The sequence below is a fragment of the Equus przewalskii genome, chromosome 7 (genome assembly GCF_037783145.1).
Source record: "Equus przewalskii isolate Varuska chromosome 7, EquPr2, whole genome shotgun sequence".
In the NCBI taxonomy this organism is placed as follows: Eukaryota; Metazoa; Chordata; class Mammalia; order Perissodactyla; family Equidae; genus Equus; species Equus przewalskii.
Genome location: NC_091837.1, coordinates 20,853,369 through 20,874,186, shown reverse-complemented (window position 1 = coordinate 20,874,186; position 20,818 = coordinate 20,853,369). Strand labels below are relative to the sequence as shown.

Here is a 20,818-nt window from a genome sequence, read left to right as displayed (position 1 = left end):
CCTGGGTTCAGTTCCTGAGCACGGACCTACCCTGCTCTGTTAGTGGCCATGCTGAGCTGGCAGCCCAACATACTAAAAAACAGAGGAAGATTGGCATAGATATTAGCCCAGGGCGAATCTTCCTCAGAAAAAAAAACAATTAAAATTTGTGAGATGCAGCGAAAGCAGTGCTTGAGGGAAATTTTTGGCTTTGAACGCATAGATTGGAAAGGAAGATCTGAACTCAGAGAGGGATGAACAGGCGGAACAAACGAATTTTTAGGGTGGTGAAACTATTCCGTGTCATTTCATAATGGTGGATACATGACATTATGCATTTGGCAAACCCACAGAATAAACACCACAAAGAGAACCCTAATGGGAACTAGAAACTTTAGTTAATAATGATATATCTACAGTCAGGTACCGCTTAACGACGGGGATACGTTCTGAGAAATGCCTTATTAGGTGATTTTGTCGTTGTTCAAACATCATAGCGTTGCTTACACAAACCCGGATGGTACAGCCTCCGACACATCTGGACCGTGTGGTACTTATGGGGGCGCCATCGTGTATATGGTCTGTCACTGACTGAAACGTCGTTATTCAGTGCATGACTGTACGTCAATTCATCAGTTGTAAAAATATGTACCACGCCAATGTTAATGACAGGAGAAATTACGGGTGGAAGGAGAGGGGGCATATGGGAGTCTGTGCTTTCTGTTCAGTTTTTCTGTAAACATAAAACTGCTGTAAGAAATAATGTCTAATAATCAAAAGGAAAAAAAGCATAATGGGATGCCATTTTTATAAAACAGAAGAGAGAGCTGTGTGTGTGTGTGTGTGTGTGTGTGTGTGTGTGTCTTAACCTAGAAACGCGTCTGAGAAGGCCGGTACCAAGATGTCTGCAGTGGTCGTCTTCGGGTTTGAGGATCGTGGGTGATCTTTACGCTTCCTGATTTTTCTGCCTTTTTTCTTTTTCTCATATGCACACGCTGCTGTAAAGATCATAGCAGACTATAAAACAATTTTGTCAGCAACAAAAAAAGACAAGGAAGGAAATTTAAAAAATCCGTTTTTAATTATGATTTCTCTTGGATGAGATCCTAATGAGGGTGACAAAGCAACATTTCCCGAGGACAGTCTGAAGAAAGGCTCGACGCTCCGGGCTGCTGGTTAAAGAACCGCGAATTTCAGGGAGTGGAGGAACGAGCTGGGAGGGCAGACGCGGCTCAGAGGTGAAAGCAATGTTTGGTTTGCTAAGAGGCAAAGGAAACGAAACCAAACGGCAGCCCAGACTTGGAAGACGACTTCCTGCTTCCAAGGAAACGAAACCAACAGCAGCCCAGACTCAGGCAACGTAAGAGAGAGAGGCTGACAGTTTCTGGGAGCCAGTCGTGCAGCCACCAGCTCCTCTGTCCCCAACCGGGCGTCACGATGGAGCTCCAAAAGACCCCAGCCAGGAATCTGGACAAGTTCATTGAAGACTATCTCTTGCCAGACACACGGTTCCGCAGGCAGGTCCGAGAAGCCATCGACATTATCTGCAGTTTCCTGAAGGAGAGGTGTTTCCGAGGTGCCGCTCCCCCTGTGCGGGTGTCCAAAGTGGTGAAGGTGAGCTCAGGGCCGCCCGCCTCCCTGGGGAGGGGTTGGCTCCAGGGGCAAGAGTTTCCAGAGAGGAAGGGAGAGAGCAAAACGTCCGGGGCGGGACTGGGGCTGTCTGATGTAAGCACACGAAGAGCAGAACCACAAGCTGTTAAAATAGCCTCCGGGCTGAGCCCCCACATCTGTAATTTTTTAACAAATGCCCGGGTGAAGTTTGTAAACCACCGTCTGAGGCCACACCCATTTCAGAGATGGGGAAACTGAGGCTCAGCTCTGATCAACCATCTGCTAATTAATAGCCAGGCTGGGGAGTCACTGTTTCTGCAGGATCATGAACTGGTTAAGAGGATAAGTTTTGAAAGGAGATAGCACCTATGGCTGTGAAACTTTGAGCAAGTCACTTAACCTCTCTGTGCCTCCGTTTCCTGGTCCATAATTCCCAGTACCTTATAGATTGTGCAGATTCAGTAAAACAAGGCGGGGAAGCCTGGGCTGGTCTACAGTGTATAACAGTATAAGGTAGTAGCAGACAGGGAGTAAAGAACACAGACTCAAGAACAAGGCAGCCAGGGTTTAAACTGCATCTCTGCCCCCCTACTCGCAGTGTGATCAGGCCGATACACGACCTCTCTGAGCATGTTTCCTCGTCTGTAAAGTGGGAACTCACAACAACCGTAGGTCGATGGCAGAATCCTCGTGGGCGCTGGAGGGGTGAAGACTGGAAATGCCCTCGGACCGGGGCTGGCGCTCAAGAATGTCAGTGATTGTTGTCTGGTGATGGTCATTTTACTGAGGGGGGGCTCCTCCCGGTAAAGGTGAGCTCTCCTTCTCACCTGCTTTAGGGTGGCTCCTCAGGCAAAGGCACGACCCTCAGAGGCCGATCCGATGCTGACCTCGTCGTCTTCCTTGACTACCTCACGAGTTTCCGGGAGCAGTTTGAGCGCCGAGCAGAGTTCATCAAGGAGATTCGGAGGCAGCTGGAAGCCTGTCAAAGAGAGAAGAGGTTTGACGTGGAGTTCGAGGTCCAGGGGCAGCAGTGGGCGAGGCCCCGCGCGCTCAGCTTCGTGCTCACGTCGCCCCAGCTCAATGAGGGGGTGGAATTTGATGTCCTGCCTGCCTTTGATGTCCTAGGTGAGCCCTCCAGGCACAGAGGCTCCAGCCTTTGTCCTATGTCGGGACCCCTTTCTCTCTTTTCGTATTTCTAGCAGAAATCTCCCACAGTTTGAGAGTATCACCAAAACGGAGCATCCTTCCAAAACAAGGAGGAGATCTTAGTCTCTCTCCTGGGGCGAGAATGACTAGGGTTATAATCAGCCACGGGAGCAACAGTAAACAGCAAACCGGCACAATGTAGGGGCAAGACGTTTCCTATAGAACAGCTGCCAGGCTGCCTAGCTCTACGTGTGGCGAAGGGTGTGGATTTTATTTTTCTAAAGTGAGGCAGCGCAGCTCTGGCATAAAGTCAATACGTTGATTTCATCTTTCACCCAAAACACGAAGAAACCTCCTCAAACTTCTGCTGGGGGTTCGGATCTCTAGGTAATCTGCAGGAGCACTTGGACAGGAGGCAGAACCTCTGAGAGGCTCAATTTCTACATTAGGAAAACTGATAAAACTACATTACCTGTGTCACACTATTATTTTAAGTATTAAATGATCAACTACATAAGCCCTTACACGGGGCCCGGTACCTATAGATGTTTACAAGCGTGAGTTCCCCCACTGTGCACCAGGCACCCCCGGACACCCCAGTGAACTCACAGTGGTGCACAGGTCAGAGTGTACATCTTTTTGAGGGAAACAGTGACATCTGTCGGACGCCATGCAAACTAATACTATTGCGTGGGCTGTGGAGGAACCAGCCAGGAGGCTCTGCTGTGGTCCAGGTGAGAGATGAGGGCGGCTGGGACGGGGCGATGGCAGAGGAGATGGGAGAAGGAAGGACTGGGGATGGACCTCAGGCTTCCTGGCTCTAAGCCTGCTGCCCTTTCCACCACACCCACGGCCAGTGAGCTTGTCTCCCCAGAGCAACTGAAAGAACCTCAGAGAAGAGCTGACATTTTTTTTTTAATTGCGGTGACATTGGTTTATAACATTATATAACTTTCAGGTGTACATCGTAATATATTTTGAATTCTGTGTAGAGTACATTAGGTTCACCACCCAAAGACTAATTACAATCCATCACCACACACGTGTGCCTAGTCACCCCCTCTGCCCTGCTCCATCCCCGCTTCCCCTCTGGTCACCACCAATCCAATCTGTCTCTATGTATTTGGTGTTGTTTCATACAGCATTTGACTTTCTCCCTGTGACTTATTTCATGTAGCATAATACCCTCAAGTTCCATCCATGTTGTCACAAATGGCCAGATGTCATCGTTTCTTATGGCTGGGTAGTATTCCATTGTGTATATATACCACATCTTTATCCATTTGTCTCTGATGGGCACCTAGGTTGCTTCCAAGTCTTGGCTACTGTGAATAATGGTATGATGAACACAGGGGTGCATGTATCTTTTATGCATTCGTGTCTTCATGTTCTTTGGATAAATACCCAGCTGTGGAAGAGCTAGATCGTATGGTAGATCTATTCTTAATTTTTTGAGGAATCTCCATACTATTTTCCATAGTGGCTGCACCAGTTTGCACTCCCACCAGCAGTGTACGAGGGTTCCCTTCTCTCCACATCCTCTCCAACACTTGTTGTTTCCTGTCCTGTTATTACAGCCATTCTGGCCCGAGTGAGGTGATACCTCATCGTAGTTTCGATTTGCATTTCCCTGATAGTTATTGATGATGAACGTCTTTTCACGTGCCTGTTGGCCATCTGTATACCTTCTTTGGAGAAATCTCTGTTCAGATCTTTGGCCCATTTTTAAAATGGGTTGTTAGTTCTTTGTTGTTGAGATGTATGAGTTCTTTGTATATGTTGGATACTAACCCCTTATCAGATATGTGGTTTGCAAACATCTTCTCCCAATTGTTAGGTTGTCTTTTCGTTTTGTTAATGATTTCCTTTGCTGTGCAAAAGCTTTTTAGTTTGATGTAGTCCCATTTGTTTATTTTTTCTATTGTTTCCCTTGCCCGGTCAGACATGGTACTTGAAAATATGCTGCTAAGACTGATGTCGAAGAGCGCACTGCCTATGTTTTCTTCTAGAATTTCCATGGTTTCAGGTCTTACATTCAAGTCTTTAATCCATTTTGAGTTGATTTTTGTGTATGGTGTGAGATAATGGTCTACTTTCATTCTTTTGCATGTGGCTGTCCAGTTTTCCCAACACCATTTATTGAAGAGACTTTCCTTTCTCCATTGTATGTTCTTGGCTACCTTGTTGAATATTAGCTGTCCATAGATGTTTGGGTTTATTTCTGGGCTCTCTATTCTGTTCCATTGATCTGTGTGTCTGTTTTTGTCCAGTACCATGCTGTTTTGGTTACTGTAGCTCTGTAGTCTATTTTGAAATCAGGGAGTGTGATACCTCCAGCTTTGTTCTTTTTTCTCAGGATTCCTTGGCTATTCGGGGTCTTCTGTTGTTCCATCTAAATTTTAGGATTCTTTGTTCTATTTCCATGAAAAATGTTGTTGGAACTTTGATAGGGATTGCATTGACTCTGTGGATTGCTTTAGGAAGTATGGCCATTTTAACGATGTTCATTCTTCCAATCCAAGAGCATGAAATACCTGTCCATTTCTTTGTCTTCTTCAATTTTTTTCAACAATGTTTTATAGTTTTCAGGTACAGCTCTTTCACCTCTTTGGTTAAGTTTATTCTAGGTATTTTGTTCTTTTTGTTGCAATTGTAAATGGGATTGTATTCTTAATTTCTCTTTTTGCTACTTCGTTGTTAGTGTATAGAAATGCAACTGATTTTTGTACATTGATTTTGTATCCTGCAACTTTACTGTATTCATTTATTATTTCTAAAATTTTTTTTAGTAGATTCTTTAGGGTTTTCTGTGTATAAAATCATGCCATCTGCAAATAGTGACAGTTTCACTTCTTCCTTTCCAATTTGGATCCTTTTGATTTCTTTTTCTTGCCTAATTGCTCTGGCTAGGACTTCCAATACTATGTTAAATAAGAGCGGTGAAAATAGGCACGCTTCTCTGGTTCCTGTTCTTAGACAGATAGCTTTCAGTTTTTCTCCCATTGAGGATGACATTAGCTGTGGGTTTGTCGTCTATGGGCTTTATTATGTTGAGGTACTTTCCTTCCATACCCATTTTATTCAGAGTTTTTATCATAAATGGGTGCTATACCTTGTCAAATGATTTCTCTGCATCTATTGAGATGATCATGTGATTTTTATGCTTCATTTTGTTAACGTGGTGTATCACGTTGATAGATTTGCAGATGTTGAACCATCCCTGCATCCCTGGAATAAATCCCACTTGATCACAGTGTACGGTGTTTTTAATGTATTGTTGTATCTGATTTGCTAGTATTTTGTTGAGGATTTTTGCATCAATGTTCATCAGTGATATTGGCCTGTAATTTTCTTTGTGTTGTCCTTCTCTGGTTTTGTATCAGGGTAATGTTGGGTTTCTAGAATGAGTTAGGAAGCTCCCCTCCGCCTTCAACTTTTCAGACGATTTTGAGAAGGACAGATATTAAGTGTTCTTTGAACATTTGGTAGAATTCACCAGGGAAGCCATCTGGTCCTGGACTTTTATTTTTTGGGAAGTTTTTGATTACTGTTTTGACCTCTTTACTGCCAATTGGTCTATTCAAATTCTCCATTTCTTCTTGATTCAGTTTTGGAAGGTTGTATAAGTCTAAGAATTTATCCATTTCTTCTAGATTATCCACTTTGTTGGCGTATAGCTTTTCACAGTATTCTCTTACAATCGTTTGTATTTTTTTTTTGAATTCTGTTTGTTTTAATTATGGTAAAATATACATAACATAAAATTTACCATTTTTGTACATACATCATTTTCCTGATTTCATTTACTTCTCTATGTTTCCTTTTAGCATCACTGAGCATTTTTAAGGCAACTGTTTTAAATTCTTTGTCAGGTAATTCAAAGACCCATGTTTCTTTTTTAAAAGATTTTATTTTTCCTTTTTCTCCCCAAAGCCCTCCAGTACATAGTTGTATATTTTAGTTGTGGGTCCTTCTAGTTGTGGCATGTGGGACGCCGCCTCAGTGTGGCCTAATGAGTGGTGCCATGTGTGCTCCCAGGATCCAAACCGGAGAAACCCTGGGACACTGAAGCAGAGCATGCGAACCCAACCACTCAGCCACGGGGCTGGCCCCATGACCCATGTCCCTTTACGGTTGCTTTCTGGAGGTCGTTTGAACCACTGTGAAGTGTGCAGTTCAGTGGCATGGACAAACTCACACTGCTGTGCCCCCACCAGTAGCAGGCTGTGTGTGTGTGCGCTCCGTGGCTGGCAGGCACGGCGCTCTCTACGCTGCCAGATCCCACGAGTTTACTGTGTTGTTCAAGTCCTCTATTTCCTTATCTTCTGTCTGGTTGTTCTGTCCCTTACTAAAAGTGGGATATTAAAATTCCAACTATTATTGTACAACTGTTTATTTTTCCCTTCAATTCTGCCAATTTTCCTTCACATATTTAGGTCTGTTATTAAGAATGTAAAATGTTTATAATTGTTGTATCTTTTTGCTGTATTTAACCTTTTACTAATATATAATGTCCTTTTTTGTTTCCTGTAATCTTTTTTGATTAAAAGTCTACGTTGTCTGATATTAGTCTAATCACCTTTGTTCACTTTTGGTTACTATTTACATGAAACATCTTTTCCCATCCTTTCACTTTCAACCTATTTGTGTCTTTGGATGTGAACCGAGCCTCTTTTAGATGGCATATAGTTGGATTATTATTTTCTTAAGCCATTCTTTCCATCTCTGTCTTTTGATTCAAGAGTTTACAACAAAGGTTACAATAATATTAGCCTTCATAATTGTCCATGTATTTACTTTCTCAGAGATCTTTATTTCTTCACAGGGCTTCGAGTGACTGTCTAGTGTCCTTTCATTGAACCTTGAGCATTTCTTGCAGGGTACACCTAGTGGTAGCAAACTCCCTCAGCTTATAACTATCTGGGAATGTCTTAATTTCTCCCTCATTTTCGAGGGACAGCTTTGCCAGATATAGGATTTGTGGTTGACAGTTTTTTCCCTTCAATACCTTGACTATATCCACCCACTGCCTTCTGGCCTCCAAGGTTTCTGAGGAGAAATCTGCTCATGATCTTACCGGGACCCCTTGTATGTGATAAGTCGATTCTCTCTGGTTGCTTTCAAGATCCCCTTGTCTCTGACTCTGGAGTGATTATAAAGTATCTTGGTGTAGGTCTCTGAGTTTAATGCTGCTTAAGAGTTAGCTGAGCTTCTCTGATAGTTACATGCATGTCTTTCATCAAATTTGGGAAGTTTTCAGCCATTATTTCTTCAAATTATCTCTCTGTGCCTTTCTCTCCCTTCTCCTTTTGGGATTCCCACAATCCACACACTGGTCCACTTTACAGTGTGCCAGAGATCCCTTAGACTCAGTTCACTTTTCAATTTTCTTCCTTTCTGCTGCTTAGACTTGATCATTTCAAGTGTCCTATCTTCAAGTCCACCGATGATTTCTACTGCCTGCTCATGTCTGCTTTTGAATCTCATCAGTAAATTTTTCATTTGAGTTACTATACATTTCAGTTCCAGAATTTCTTTTTGGTTCCTTTTTATGTATTCTACTTCCTAATGATGCTTCCATTTTGTTTATACATTGTTCTCCTGACTTTGTCCACATTTTGTTTTAGCTCTTTGAGTATCTTTAAGACAGCTGTTCTAATGTCTTTGTCTAGTAAGCCCACCATTTGGTCTTTCTCAGGGACAGTTTCTGTGGATTCCTTTTTTCCTTTGAATGAGCTATACTTTCCTGTTTCTTAGTATGCCTTGTGAATTTTTAGTGAAAATTGGACATTTGAATCTTATAATGTGGTATCTTTGGAGATTACATTTTGGCTGTTCCCCAGGTTTGCTGTTTTTTTTCTTTTTCAATGTTGAACTTCTCTTAAAATAAATATATTCCTTGTCTTCTTAATCAACTATCTTTGCAATGTACTGCAACGGCACCCTCAGCATTTTCACAAATATCCAGAAATTCTTTGACAATGGCATCAGTAGGGGTGCTGCCATCCGCAAAGAAAAGATCATAGTGATCGAAGCCAGCATTCGTAAAGCGTTTGGCATCATACATCCTTTTATTCAGACGGACAATGGTAGTCACATTGTGATTCTTAAAATATGGGATATAAGCCTCGGGAGAATGTTGGTGGTAACCACTTTCACGTCTTGTTCTTGAATGAGGTCCACAGAAGGCAAGAAATCGGTCTGGTATTATCCAATTTAAATCTCCATTTTCTGCTTTTTCATAATGTTCATATTCATCAAGGTTAAATGAGTTGAAATTAAGGAAGCCATAATGCATTGCCTTCTTTACTGCATAAAAACAGTCAAGAAGTGTAATGTAGAAACTGCAACTCCCATAGGCAGCATCTCTGAAAGGAATATAGGATGTATCTCTAAACATTAATATTCTATATGCTTCTTCCGGTGTTCTCCCCAAATATATAACCATATAACATCCAACAAGGAAAGCAGCATTTGCTTGTTTTCTCTCATCAGAGCCAGTAAAATGAATAATTTTTTTCCTTATCATTGTAATGGACTTTAATTTCTTATTTATCTTGCAACAATATCTGTAAACCATTGCCAGATTGAGTGGTCCAAAATCTGCGTAGAAGTTCTCATATTCAAGTTCATTATCTATGCTGAAATAATGTACATTTGATGAACTCTTTGGTCTGCTGTAGAGAATGGCAAAACAAAGGCGATCTCGGATCACCTCGGCCACCACTGGGGGCCCCCGCGCCCTCCCGGCTCATGACTCCGCGGCATCCGGAGGGCGGGCTGCGCCGCCCACACCCCACGGCTCGCGGCGGAGTTTAAAGGGCGAGCCCACGCGGGCGGCGCCGCCCCGGAGCTCAGGACGCCCCGACGGCCCCGCCCCGGCGGCGGCGGGGAGCGCAGCCCGGCCCGCCCGCCCGCGCCGCAGCCAGAGGCACGCGCGCCTCGGAACAGCCCGGCCGCCGCGCCGGAAGGCCAATCGTTTGTATTTTTGAGGTGTCTATTGTCTGTCACTATTTCTCCTTTTACGTCTCTTAAGAATTGCTTTATATATTTAGGTGCTCCCATGTTGGATGCATAGATATTTACCAGTGTTACATCCTCTTATTGGATTGTTCCCTTTATCATTACGTAGTGGCCTTCTTTGTCTCTTGTTATAGTTTTTGTTTTAATATCTATTAGTGTTCTATAAGTGTTGCTACCCCAGCTTTCTTTTCTTTGCTATTTGCATGGAGTATCTTTTTCCATCCCTTCACTTTCAGTTTATGTCTTTATGCCTGACATGTGTCTCTTGTAGGCAACATATATACGGGTCTTGTTTTTTTTTTATCGTACTGGCCTTTTGATTGGAGCATTTAGCCCACTGACGTTTAAGGTAGCTGTTGATAAGCATATACTTCTTGCCATTTTGTTACTTTTTTTCTGGGTGTTTTGATATTCTCCTCTGTTCCTTTCTTCTTCTCTTGCTCTCTTCTGTTGTGGTTTTATGGCTTTCTTTAGTATTATGCTTGGGTTCCTGTCTCTTAATTATTTGTGTGTTTATTATAGGTTTCTGGTTTGTGATTACCATGAGGTTCATATATAATAACCTATGTAGATAACAATCTATACTGAGTTAATAGTCTCTTTAGTTTGACCTCTTTCTAAAAGCTCTACTCTTTTACTTCCCTCCTCCCACATTTTATGTTTTATATCATATCTGACCTCTTATTTTGTGTGTATGTGTATCCATTACCTTCTTATCATGGAAATAGGTAATTTTAGTGATTTGTCTTTTGACCTTCATGTTATCTTCACAGGTGGTTGATCTGCTACCTTTACTATATTTTTGCCTTTACCAGTAATTTTATTGCCCTGTTTTTTTCAATAATTTTCTTATTCCTATTTGTGGTCTTCTCTTTCCCACTGAAATAAGTCCCTTTAGCATTTCTTGTAAAACTGGTTTCTTGGTGATAAACTCCTTCAATTTTTGCTTCTCTGGGAAACTCTTTATCTCTCCTTCCATTCTGAATGATAACCTTGCCGGGTAGAGTATTCTTAGCTATAGGTTTTTTCCTTTCAACACTTTAAATATATCATGTTCCTCCCTTCTAGCCTGTAACATTTCTGCTGAGAAGTCAGCTAATAGCCTTATGGGGTTTTCTTTGTATGTCACTTGTTGACTTTCTCTTGTGGTTTGTAGGATTCTCTCTGTATCTTTAATTCTTGACATTTTAATTATAGTGTGTCTTGGTGTGGGCCTCTCTGGGTTTATCTTGTTTGGTGCTCTCTGTGCTTCCTGTACCTAGATGTCTGTTTCCTTCCTTAGGTTGGGAAAGGTTTCAGCTATTATTTCTTCAGATAGACTGTCTGCCCCCTTGTCTCTCTCCTTTCCTGCTGGGACACCCATAATATGAATGTTAGTGTGCTTGATGTTGTCCCAGAGTTCCCTTAGACTGCTCTCATTGTTTTTAGTTCTTTTTTCTTTTATCCATTCAGCTCGGGTGATTTCCTCTAGTCTTTCGTCTAGCTCACTGAGCCATTCTTCTGTATCATGTACTCTGCCATTGAGTCCCTCTAGTGAATTTTTCATTCTCAGTATCGTATTCTTCATTTCTGATTGGTTCTTTTATATATTTTCCAATTCTTTTTTGACATTCTCACTGAGTTCATCCCTTCTTCTCCCAAGATCAGTGAGCATCCTTATGACTTTTTGTTTGAACTCTTTGTCAGGTAGATTGTTTATTTCTCTTTCATTTAGTTCTTTTTCCTGTTTTTTTTTCCTGTTCCCTTGGTTGGAACATATTCCTTTGTCTCCTCATTTTGCCTCTTTCTCTGTGCACATATCTATGTATTAGGTAGGTCAGCTACGTCTCCTGATCTTAGAGAGGTGGCCTTATGTAACAAATGCCTTATAAGGCCCAGCAGCGTGCTTCCCTCTCATGACAAGTTCCAAATGTTCCAGGAGTGACCTCTGTGTGGGCTACATGTGTCCTTCTGTTGTGACAGGTTTGCGCTTGCTGCAGGTGCCCTGGGAGGCTAGGCTGTCCACCTGGCTGGCTGGTTGTAATGCTCAGCTGCATGTGGGTGCTACGGACCCTTCGGTCACTTTATTGGGTGTGGGGAGCCCCAGCACAGGTGGCTGCAAGGTCTAATAGTAAGTTCCTGTTGCAGTTTTTCTGATAAGTGAGTAGGACCCCAGCGAAGCTGGTTGCTAGGCTCAGGGGCTTACAATTGCTATAGGGCTCCCACCTGCAAGGCTGTTTTCAGCTCTCTCAGGATTGCAGCTGAGTGGGACTGGCCCCAGGCACAGGAGCACCCAATTCTTTCAGACTTTGGGAGGTGGGGCCGATCCCCTATGTGGCTATTTGAGAAGCATGAAGTCTTCTGCAGCTGACAAGCCCCACAGCTCACAGGCCCACACACACCGTCAACACAGTCCTACCCCATGCACACTTCCCAGCCCACTGATTCTGACCCAGTTGCCCCACTGCAGAGGCCCCCACAAACTCCACCAACACCCACACACTCCACCCACTCCTCACTCACGCCCTGCCCCACAGAGGCAGACCTACTCGCCTGCCTGCAGAGGATCCGGGCACCCAGTCTATGCAGGCTGACAAGTTGCCCGAGGGCTTCCTGTGGGGTGGGGCCAGTCGCTAGGGTGGGCTGCCTGTCCTGGCTGAGCTGGATTAAATCAATGCTCTAGTGCACAGGGCAGACCCTGGGCTAACAGGTCAGAGAAAGAACTCCAATGGTGTCTGCCAGCATCTGTGTCACTACACCTCTACTAGGTCACAATATTGGCTGCTGCCAATGTCTCAAACCCTGGAGAGGTATCACCTCTCACTGAGATGCACCCAGAGCCTATCAGCTGAGTCTCTTTTCACCAAAGTGTGCACTTTTCTTTCTGCTGACTTTAGCTTGCATTCTGAAATGGGTCAATTTGTGCTTGGGCCCTTTAAGAGCTGGCTTTTTTCTGCTTATGTCCAATAGCTTTTCTAGGGGTATTCCCCGTTGCAGTTAATAGACAGCAAAGCCAGATATTATGAGACTTTCTCAGTTGTGCTGAGTCCAAAGGAGGCTTATAGCAGTAACACTCCCCACCTAGGTCCCCTGCTCCTCCAGGAGAGGCTGCGTACCTTAGGATTGCTCCTGGCCAGCCGTGAATCTCTCTGGCTTGCGAAGGTGGCTTTTTTCTCTCCAGAAAGGAATTTCTGCCTCTTCCACTTCAGTCAGGACTGCCCTTTGTTGCACGGGTTCTTTTTATCCAGTTTTCAGTTCTTTCTCAGGGGTAATTGTTCCAAGAATAGCTGTAACTTGGTTGTGTCCGTGGGAGGAGGTGACTTCAGAGTCCACCTATGCTGCCATCTTGACACCAACTCTCAAGAGCTGGCATCTTAAAGTTATGGATTCATCCCTAACAGGTCAGGTGACTACATCGTACAGACCTGACCCTGACATATATGTCCTACTCATCAAAGAATGCCAGTCCCTGGGGAAGGAGGGAGAGTTCTCCCCCTGCTTCACGGAGCTGCAGCGAGCCTTCCTGAGGCAGCGGCCAACCAAGCTCAAGAGCCTCATCCGCCTGGTCAAGCACTGGTACCAAAAGGTATGGCCCTCCATCCAGTCTAGGGGAGGGAGGGAGGAGAGGAGGAGGAGGGAGAGAAGGAAGAAAGTGAGGACAAGAGGAAGAGGTGGGGGATAGGGGCAGAGAAGGAGGAGTGGGCAGGGAAGAGGAAGGAGGGGGAGGCGGGGGAGGAGAAATGGTAACTTCATCCTTCTAGTTGCTCTGGCCAAAACCATGCATCTTCCTTGACTTTTTCACACACACCCCCATCAAACCAGTCACCAAATGATGTTGGTCCTATATTTGAAATAGATCCATAATTCATCAATTGTCAGCACCTCTGTCACTCTCCCCCTGCTCTGAGTCACCTTGTGCCACTCACAGGGTTCTGCCCTCCGACCTCTCTGAGCGGGCCACCCCCCCAGGCCACGCTGTCCTCCTTCTTGTTACTCCAAGAGGAAAACCCTGCTCCAGCCTCCAGCCCTTTGCATTTGCCTATTTGGTTTTTATTGTCTGTCTCCTAACTAAAAATGTACATGAAGGAAGGGATTTGTATGTTTTGTTCGTTGCTCTAGCCCCAGAACCTAGAAGAGTGCCTGGCACATAATAGGTGCTCCATAAGCAATTGCTGAATGGATTAACGAACACAAAACACGCACACACACTCACTCACAGAGTCTACCACACTCTTCACAAGGTGGAGAGAGAAAAACCAGGGCTTCAGACGTGTGTTCAGATCCTCCTCTATCTACTTCTTGGTTGTCTGACCGTGGGCAAGCAACTTAACCCCTTCATGCTTCCTGTTCTCTCACTTGCAAAATAAACCACATGACATGGCGCCCGGGAAAATGTTGGTCCCAATAAATGTGGTTTCTCTGAGCCACCACAAGAGCACACATCATAAAAGCTAACACGTATCGAGTGCTTAGCTCGTGCCACATTTGTATTTAATCTTTTCTGGGTGTGATATGCATTTCTGTTTACTTTTAAATGTCCTATATCTTATCTAATCTTCATGGTGATTCTGTGAGCTGGGTAAGGGTAGGTATTATTATTAAACCCATTTTACAGAAAGAGAAACTAAGAGATGGCTCTTTCAAAATTAAAAGCTTTAATTTTGGTCTTCTGACTCAAGAGTTTGCCTAATATATAACGAGCATTCTATATATTTTTGGATGAATGAGTGAGTGAAAGAGAGTAATTAAGGATAACCTTCCTGCTTTAAAAACAGTACTTTAGGCAAAGCAAGACAATCAGTATTTGCTAGACATCTCAGTTTGCTGTTCCAGGCATTTTGATGAGGGAGCCCAAGCATGTTAGTACTTACAAAAGTGGTTCTTGACTAGAGCAACACTGCCCCCAGGGACATATTGAACATTCATGAGGACAGTTGTGGTAACCATGGTGACGGGGGACAAGAATGCTACAAGAATGGACAAGATAATTAATGGAAAAAAACCAAGAAACTAGTTATTTTACAATGATCAAGACAGTCCTGCACAGCAAAGAATTGTCTCTTTCTCTCCTTCTTTCTCTTTCCCTCCCTCCCTCACTTCCTTCCTTCCTTGCATCCTTTCTTCTTTCTATCCTGTAAAATAATAGAAGAAACTTACAACACTTTAACTCCACTAACCACCATCATGACCACCTCCAACTGATATGCTGCTATGGTTATGTATTTCACGTCTCTCTCCATTTTCGAGTGCCTCAATGCATTATGATTGTTTTACAGAGCCAATATTCATTTAATCTACCCACACATTTATCTTTCTTCACTATCAATTCTTTCCTACATCTCTAGCCTCCCATCTAGGATCACTTTCCTTCTTCCTGAAGTGTGTCCTTTAAGATTTCCTTTGGTGACGGTCTTTTAATAGTAAACGCTCTCCGTTTTTGTTTCTCCGAAAATGTCTTGACTTTACCCTCATCGTTGATGGGTTTGTGGTCACTTCAGTAGATGGATATATCATTCCATCTTTCAGTGTCACTAGGGAGAAGTCAATTGTTAGTCTAACTGTGGCTCCTTTTTGGGTGATCTGTCTTATTCCTCTGGGGGCATTTATATTTTTCTCTTTGTCTTTGATTTTGTTTAGTTTCAATCTGATGTGTCTTCATGATGACTGTTTTTCATTTGTCCTGCTTGGGGTTCATTGGGTTCATCATTGGGATTCCTGAATCTGTGGAGAGATGTCTTTTATCAGTTTCAGAAATTCTCAGCCATTCCCCTAAAATATGGTCTCTGCCTCTTTCTCTCTCTGCCTCCTGGAACTCCAAGTAAATGTACGTTAGACCTCCTCACACTATCTTCCATATCTCTACACTCTCTTCTATGTTTTCCATCTTTTTGTCTCTCCATGTTTTATTCTGAATAGTTTCTTCTAATCTACCTTCCAATTCATTAATTTTAGCTGTCTAATCTGCTGTTGAATTATTAATTGCAGTTAGTTGTAATTTTTTGTTCTAGGATTTCTATTTCGTTCTTTTCCAAATCTGCCACATTACTTCTTATGGTTTCTGAGTCCCTACTATTTCAAGCTCTTCATTTATTTCTTTGAATGTAATATTCCTAGTTATTTTAAAGTCTGTATTTGATCCTTCAATATTTAAAGTTTTGTGGGTTTATTACTATTTTCTCTCTTTTCTGTTAGTTATCGCTCTTGCTATTTTGTTTCCTTGTGTACCTGGTTATTTACGTGCTGGTCATTGTACGTGAAAATAGTTTGAGGCTTTAGATTATATATCTTCCTTTGGAAAAAAATTTGTTGGCTTCTGTAGGCTCTTAGGAACTCTACAAGTCCTTTGTCTTAGTTAATTCTCCGAGTATCCTTCTGAGGTAGGTGCTACTATTACCATTCACTTGGCAGATGAGAAAAAAGAGGCTCTAAGAGTCTAAGTTGTCTGCTCAGAATCAGACAATGGTGGAGCCAGGATTCAAACCCACATCAGTCAGAATCTAGAGCCGAAGCCCTTACCCAGGGGTCAGTAAACTTTTTCCATAAAGGGCTAGGAAGTAAATATTTTAGACTTTGTGGGCCACATAGTCTCTGTCACAACTACTCAACTCTGTCTTTGTAGCGTGAAAACCACCACAGACGATGCATAAATGAATGGCGTGACTTTGCTCCAAGAAAACTTTATTTACTAAAACAGGTGGCAGGCTGTGAATTTGGCCCACGGGAAGTGTGCTTTACACGAAAGCTGGACAAGCCCATTTTCCCAATTGTTTTTCCTCTTCTCAGTGCAAGGATAAACTTGGGAAACCACTGCCAGCACAGTACGCCCTGGAGCTCCTGACAGTCTATGCTTGGGAACAGGGAAGCAGACAAACAGAATTCAACACAGCTCAGGGATTTCGGACTGTCTTGGAACTAGTCCTGAAGTACCAGCAGCTTTGCATCTACTGGACAAAGTATTACAACTTTGATGACCCTGTTATTGGACAATACCTGAAAAGGCAGCTCAAGAAACCCAGGTATTCTGTCCCCACATGGCTCAGCTCTCCACATCAATGAACGCCCGGAGCCAGACACAGCCCCTTGGAAATGGAGGATGTGGGAGGGCTCCACATTTACTGGTCATCTTCTGTTGCCAATCATTGAGCTGGACACTTTAGTGCTACCATTTGATTTTAACAACCTCCAGCCCCGTGAGGCAGGCACCATGCCAACCACTGTATAGATGAGTAAACTGAGGTTCTGAGAGGTAAGGCGCTTGTCCAAACCTTAAGAGAAAGTGAGTGAAACAGCTGACACAGACATGCTGAGCATTCCACACGCCTTGTCTCAATCCTCATGCCACATCCTTTGAGGTCGGTGTGTTCAGCTCTCCCCGTTTCACAGATGAGGAAACTGAGGCTAGTGCGGTCAAGCGACCTGCCCAAGGGCACACCACTAATAAAGGGCCCAGGTGAGATTCAACCCCAGGTCTGTCAGGCCCCAGTGTGAGGCTCCTTCTCCTCATGCTTACTGCCCACCGTGGGGTGGGGCACTCAGGACACACCCCAGGCAACAGTGCCCCACTGGGCTGGTCCTCCTGCCCTGGGTCCCAGCCTGCCCCAGGCTGGCGTTTGCTCTGCAGGAGCATCTACACTCCTTCACTTGTCCCTCTCTAAACATTGCTTTTCAGGCCTGTGATTCTGGACCCGGCTGACCCCACAGGAAACGTTGGTGGTGGAGACCCACGCAGCTGGCCTCGGCTGGCACAGGAGGCGAGAGCCTGGCTGAGTTACCCGTGCTTTAAGAATTGGGACGGGTCTCCAGTGGGCTCCTGGGACGTGGGGGTGAGACCTTCAGCTTCCTCCTTGCCAACCTTCCCCCGCCTCCCTGCCGCTTGGGGCCTGCTTCTTGCTAGAGGTTGCTCACATTCATTGCTAGAGGTTGCTCACATTCATTGAGTTTCAGGCTGTGCTTCATACTTTACAGTCATTTTGACCCCGTTTGGAGGGTTCCTGGAATTTTCACATCCCTTGTCCAGAGTTCGTTCTTTAATTAACGTTGCCTTGCCTGGGGGTAACTCTGTAACAGCTGCTGCTGGCGCACCCCACTAATAATAATGATAAACACCCACCGCTCACTGAATATCCGCTTTGGGCTGGGGTCCTGTCCTCAGACCTTTAACACACGTTGTTTCATTAAATCCTCATAACACCCCGGGAGGTATGTTTTCTACTCCCATTTGCAGATGAGAAAAGGAAGCTCAGAGAGGTGAAGTCACCTGCTCGAGGACACTCAGTTAGGGACTGGTAGAGCTGGGATTCCAACTCGGTGGACTCCAACGCCAGTGCCCAACCCACTATGCTAAACAGCCTGCCTTGCATCCCCCCCTACTTAACGTGACAAATGGGAGACTCAGAGCAGCTGACTGACATGGGTGTGTCACACAGCTAAGTGGGGCACAAGGACTCGAACTTGGATCTTTCCACTCCCAGGGTAGGGGTCTTCCTCATGCGGGGGTGGGGGGTGATGACGTCCTAGGTGGGTTCCCTGGGAGTTTAGAGCGCACGATGTTAGCGGTGATCCACTGGAATCAAGGCCCGCGGAAGGGAGGGGAAGGAAGCAGGAGCGGGCGGGCACAGGGAGAAGTCCACCTGGGTTGCAGCCCGGGGGCAGTCTCAGCCCTGGAGCTCAAACGGCCCTCGGAGCTGACCTTTAGCAGACCGAGGCGGCCAGGCCTTTATACCCGCCGTGGATGGGTCACCGGGCGGGGCGCTCAGGCGGGGCGTGGTCTTCAGCGCGGGGCGCCCTGCCACTGAGGCAGCCCCAAGGGGCGGCCGCTGAAGTCCGTCCGCTCACGGCCTCCCCGGCAGCCGGGGCTTGCAGGTCCTTCCTTGAGGGGGCTGCAGGTGGCACGTCACAGTGTCCCCCATAAATGCTCGCTGAGACCCAGGGCAGCTCTCCAACGTGATCGTGTGCTTGCTTCAGCCTGAAGAAGACAGCGAGGACGACACTTTGACCTGGGCTGAGCGCGCATATTACCAGTGCGACCACGGACGGCGCCCTGAATTCCCGCAGACCGGCAGCACGCCCCAGAGGGCATCCGCTCCCGACGCGGAAGAGAACTGGACCTGCACCATCCTCTGATCGCCGGCGCAGCGTGGAGGAGAGGACTCCAGAGTCGGGGGGGGCCAGCCCCCTCATTTCCTGGGCGGGATCTTATCGGCTGTGACTTGGCATCAGTCCTAGGACCAGAATCCGGGTCTCCTGACCCCTCTTCCTGCTGTTCCCCTCTTTCTCGCCCTCCCTAGGTAGCGCTGCCCGCAGCCTCATCCCGCCACAGCCTGTTTTCTGACAATATTCTCTGAGAGGCAACAGTTGAGGTTTAGACAAAAGAGTGGAAACTCAGCCTTGACTTTCTTCTGTGTGCCTGGTGAGAAGGTTATGGTCCAATTTATTATCAATAACAATAAAAATAATAGCAGATACCATTTGTTGGGTGTTTATTAACTTCAGGGCACAGTGCCAAGAAGTATGTGTGTGTGTGTGTGTGTGTGTGTTTGTGTGTGTATTCATTGATTCAACTAAAAATATTTATTGAGGGGCCAGCCGGGTGGCATAGTGGTTAAGTTCACACTTTCACTTTGGTGGCCCAGGGTCCCCAGGTTCGGATCCTGGGTGCGGACCTACACACTGCTCATCAAGCCATGCTGTGGCAGGCGTCCCACATATAAAGTAGAGGAAGATGGGCACAGATGTTAGCTCAGGGCCAGTCTTCCTCAAAAAAAAATAAATAATAAAAATTTATTGAACACATACTATGTGCCAAGCCTTGTTCTGGGCACTAGGAACACGACAAAGAACCAAACAGACAAAAATCCTCAAAACCTCTGCCTGCGGAGCTGGCATTCGTGGGGAACGTTTTAATATTGGATAGCTTAGGATTCTTCCAATTTTCAATTACAAATAATTCTGAGGCAAGCATCTTTGGTTCATCTTCTGTCTACATCTCTGACCATTTATCCAGGGAAAATTTTAGAACTGCCCTGTCTCACCCAGTGGTCACCAGTCGCTTGGGGCTGTTGAGCACTTGAAATGTCGCTGGTCCAAACTGAGATGTGCCGTAATTGTAAGATATACACTGGGTTTCTAAGACTTTGTACAATAAAGAAAAAAGGAACATCACATTCTTGACAACTGATCATTTTTTATATTGATCGTATGTTAAACTGACAATTTTTTGAGATATCGATTGAATCAAAATGAATTTCACTTATTTCTTTTTACTTTTTTAACGTGGCTGCTAGAAACTGTGAAACCACACCTGTGGCTTGCATTGTGTTTCTATTGTTGGCTCTGCCCCAGAGGGTGGATCACGGGGTTAAAGAACAGGCTTTACTGACTGTCACACTGTCCTTGGTACCAAGAAACGGCATTTCATTTACAAGACTCCAAAATATCAAAACTACTGTAATTACTCACAAAAGGACCGAGCATGCTCTTATCACCTGAGCCACTGGTCACCTGAGTGGCTGGCAGACAGTCTTTGGTTTGTCCCTGTTGTATCTCTCCTTTGAACCCCCCAGCATCGCTGCGAGATGGTTTTATTAATAGTCTCATAATAATGAATTGAGGTTAGGGCACTGGCTCGGGGTCACCTGGCTAGCGAGAAGCAGAGTCGGAACTGGACCCTTGTCCTCTCGTGTTCCTGTCACAGCCACTCTTGCACAATAATCCAGCATTGGCGTCTGCTTCTTGGAGTTGCCCAGACCAGCACGACACCTCTGCCCCACCTTCAGGTCGGTGCATGCTGGTCAGCGATTCCTGGCTGCGATGCAGAACTGAAGCACGGTGCGCAAGCGCCCAGCTCATTACCTCTTCTCGGTTGCTGTCCCTGCCTGCAGCTGGGCTCCTGGACGAAGCCGCCATTTCACCACCTCTCCACCCCCTCTCAAACCTCATTCCTGCCTCTCGGCCGGTGCTTCTCTATCAGTGTTGCCTTCTTATGTTCTCTGTTTTCTGATGCTTTGACACCTGGGGCCTTGCTGATCCTGGAGAGACTGCCCCTCCCAGGGCTGGCTGATTCCTGCAGATAGCAAACAGC

General features: G+C 45.1%; 1 protein-coding gene and 1 pseudogene across 2 annotated transcripts; one reads left to right on the top strand and one right to left on the bottom strand.

Moving 5' to 3' along the window:
• The first annotated feature begins 513 nt into the window (after positions 1-513).
• Positions 514-19,205, top strand: OAS1 (2'-5'-oligoadenylate synthetase 1). 2 transcript variants are annotated; one of them, XR_011542390.1, is made up of 7 exons: positions 841-1,593; positions 2,427-2,715; positions 13,140-13,324; positions 16,522-16,754; positions 17,408-17,561; positions 17,963-18,210; positions 18,703-19,205. XR_011542390.1 is itself a non-coding variant. In XM_070628842.1 (6 exons), exons 1-6 carry the CDS (start codon positions 1,417-1,419, stop codon positions 18,859-18,861), a joined length of 1,197 nt encoding a protein of 398 aa, XP_070484943.1. In that variant the 5' UTR covers positions 514-1,416; the 3' UTR covers positions 18,862-19,205. The 2 variants fall into 2 exon arrangements, 1 of the variants encoding a protein (XP_070484943.1); XM_070628842.1 differs by lacking the exon at positions 17,963-18,210 and having other exon boundaries at positions 514-1,593.
• On the bottom strand, positions 8,550-9,491 carry LOC103545707 (dual specificity protein phosphatase CDC14B pseudogene; annotated as a pseudogene).
• Positions 19,206-20,818: the final 1,613 nt, after the last annotated feature.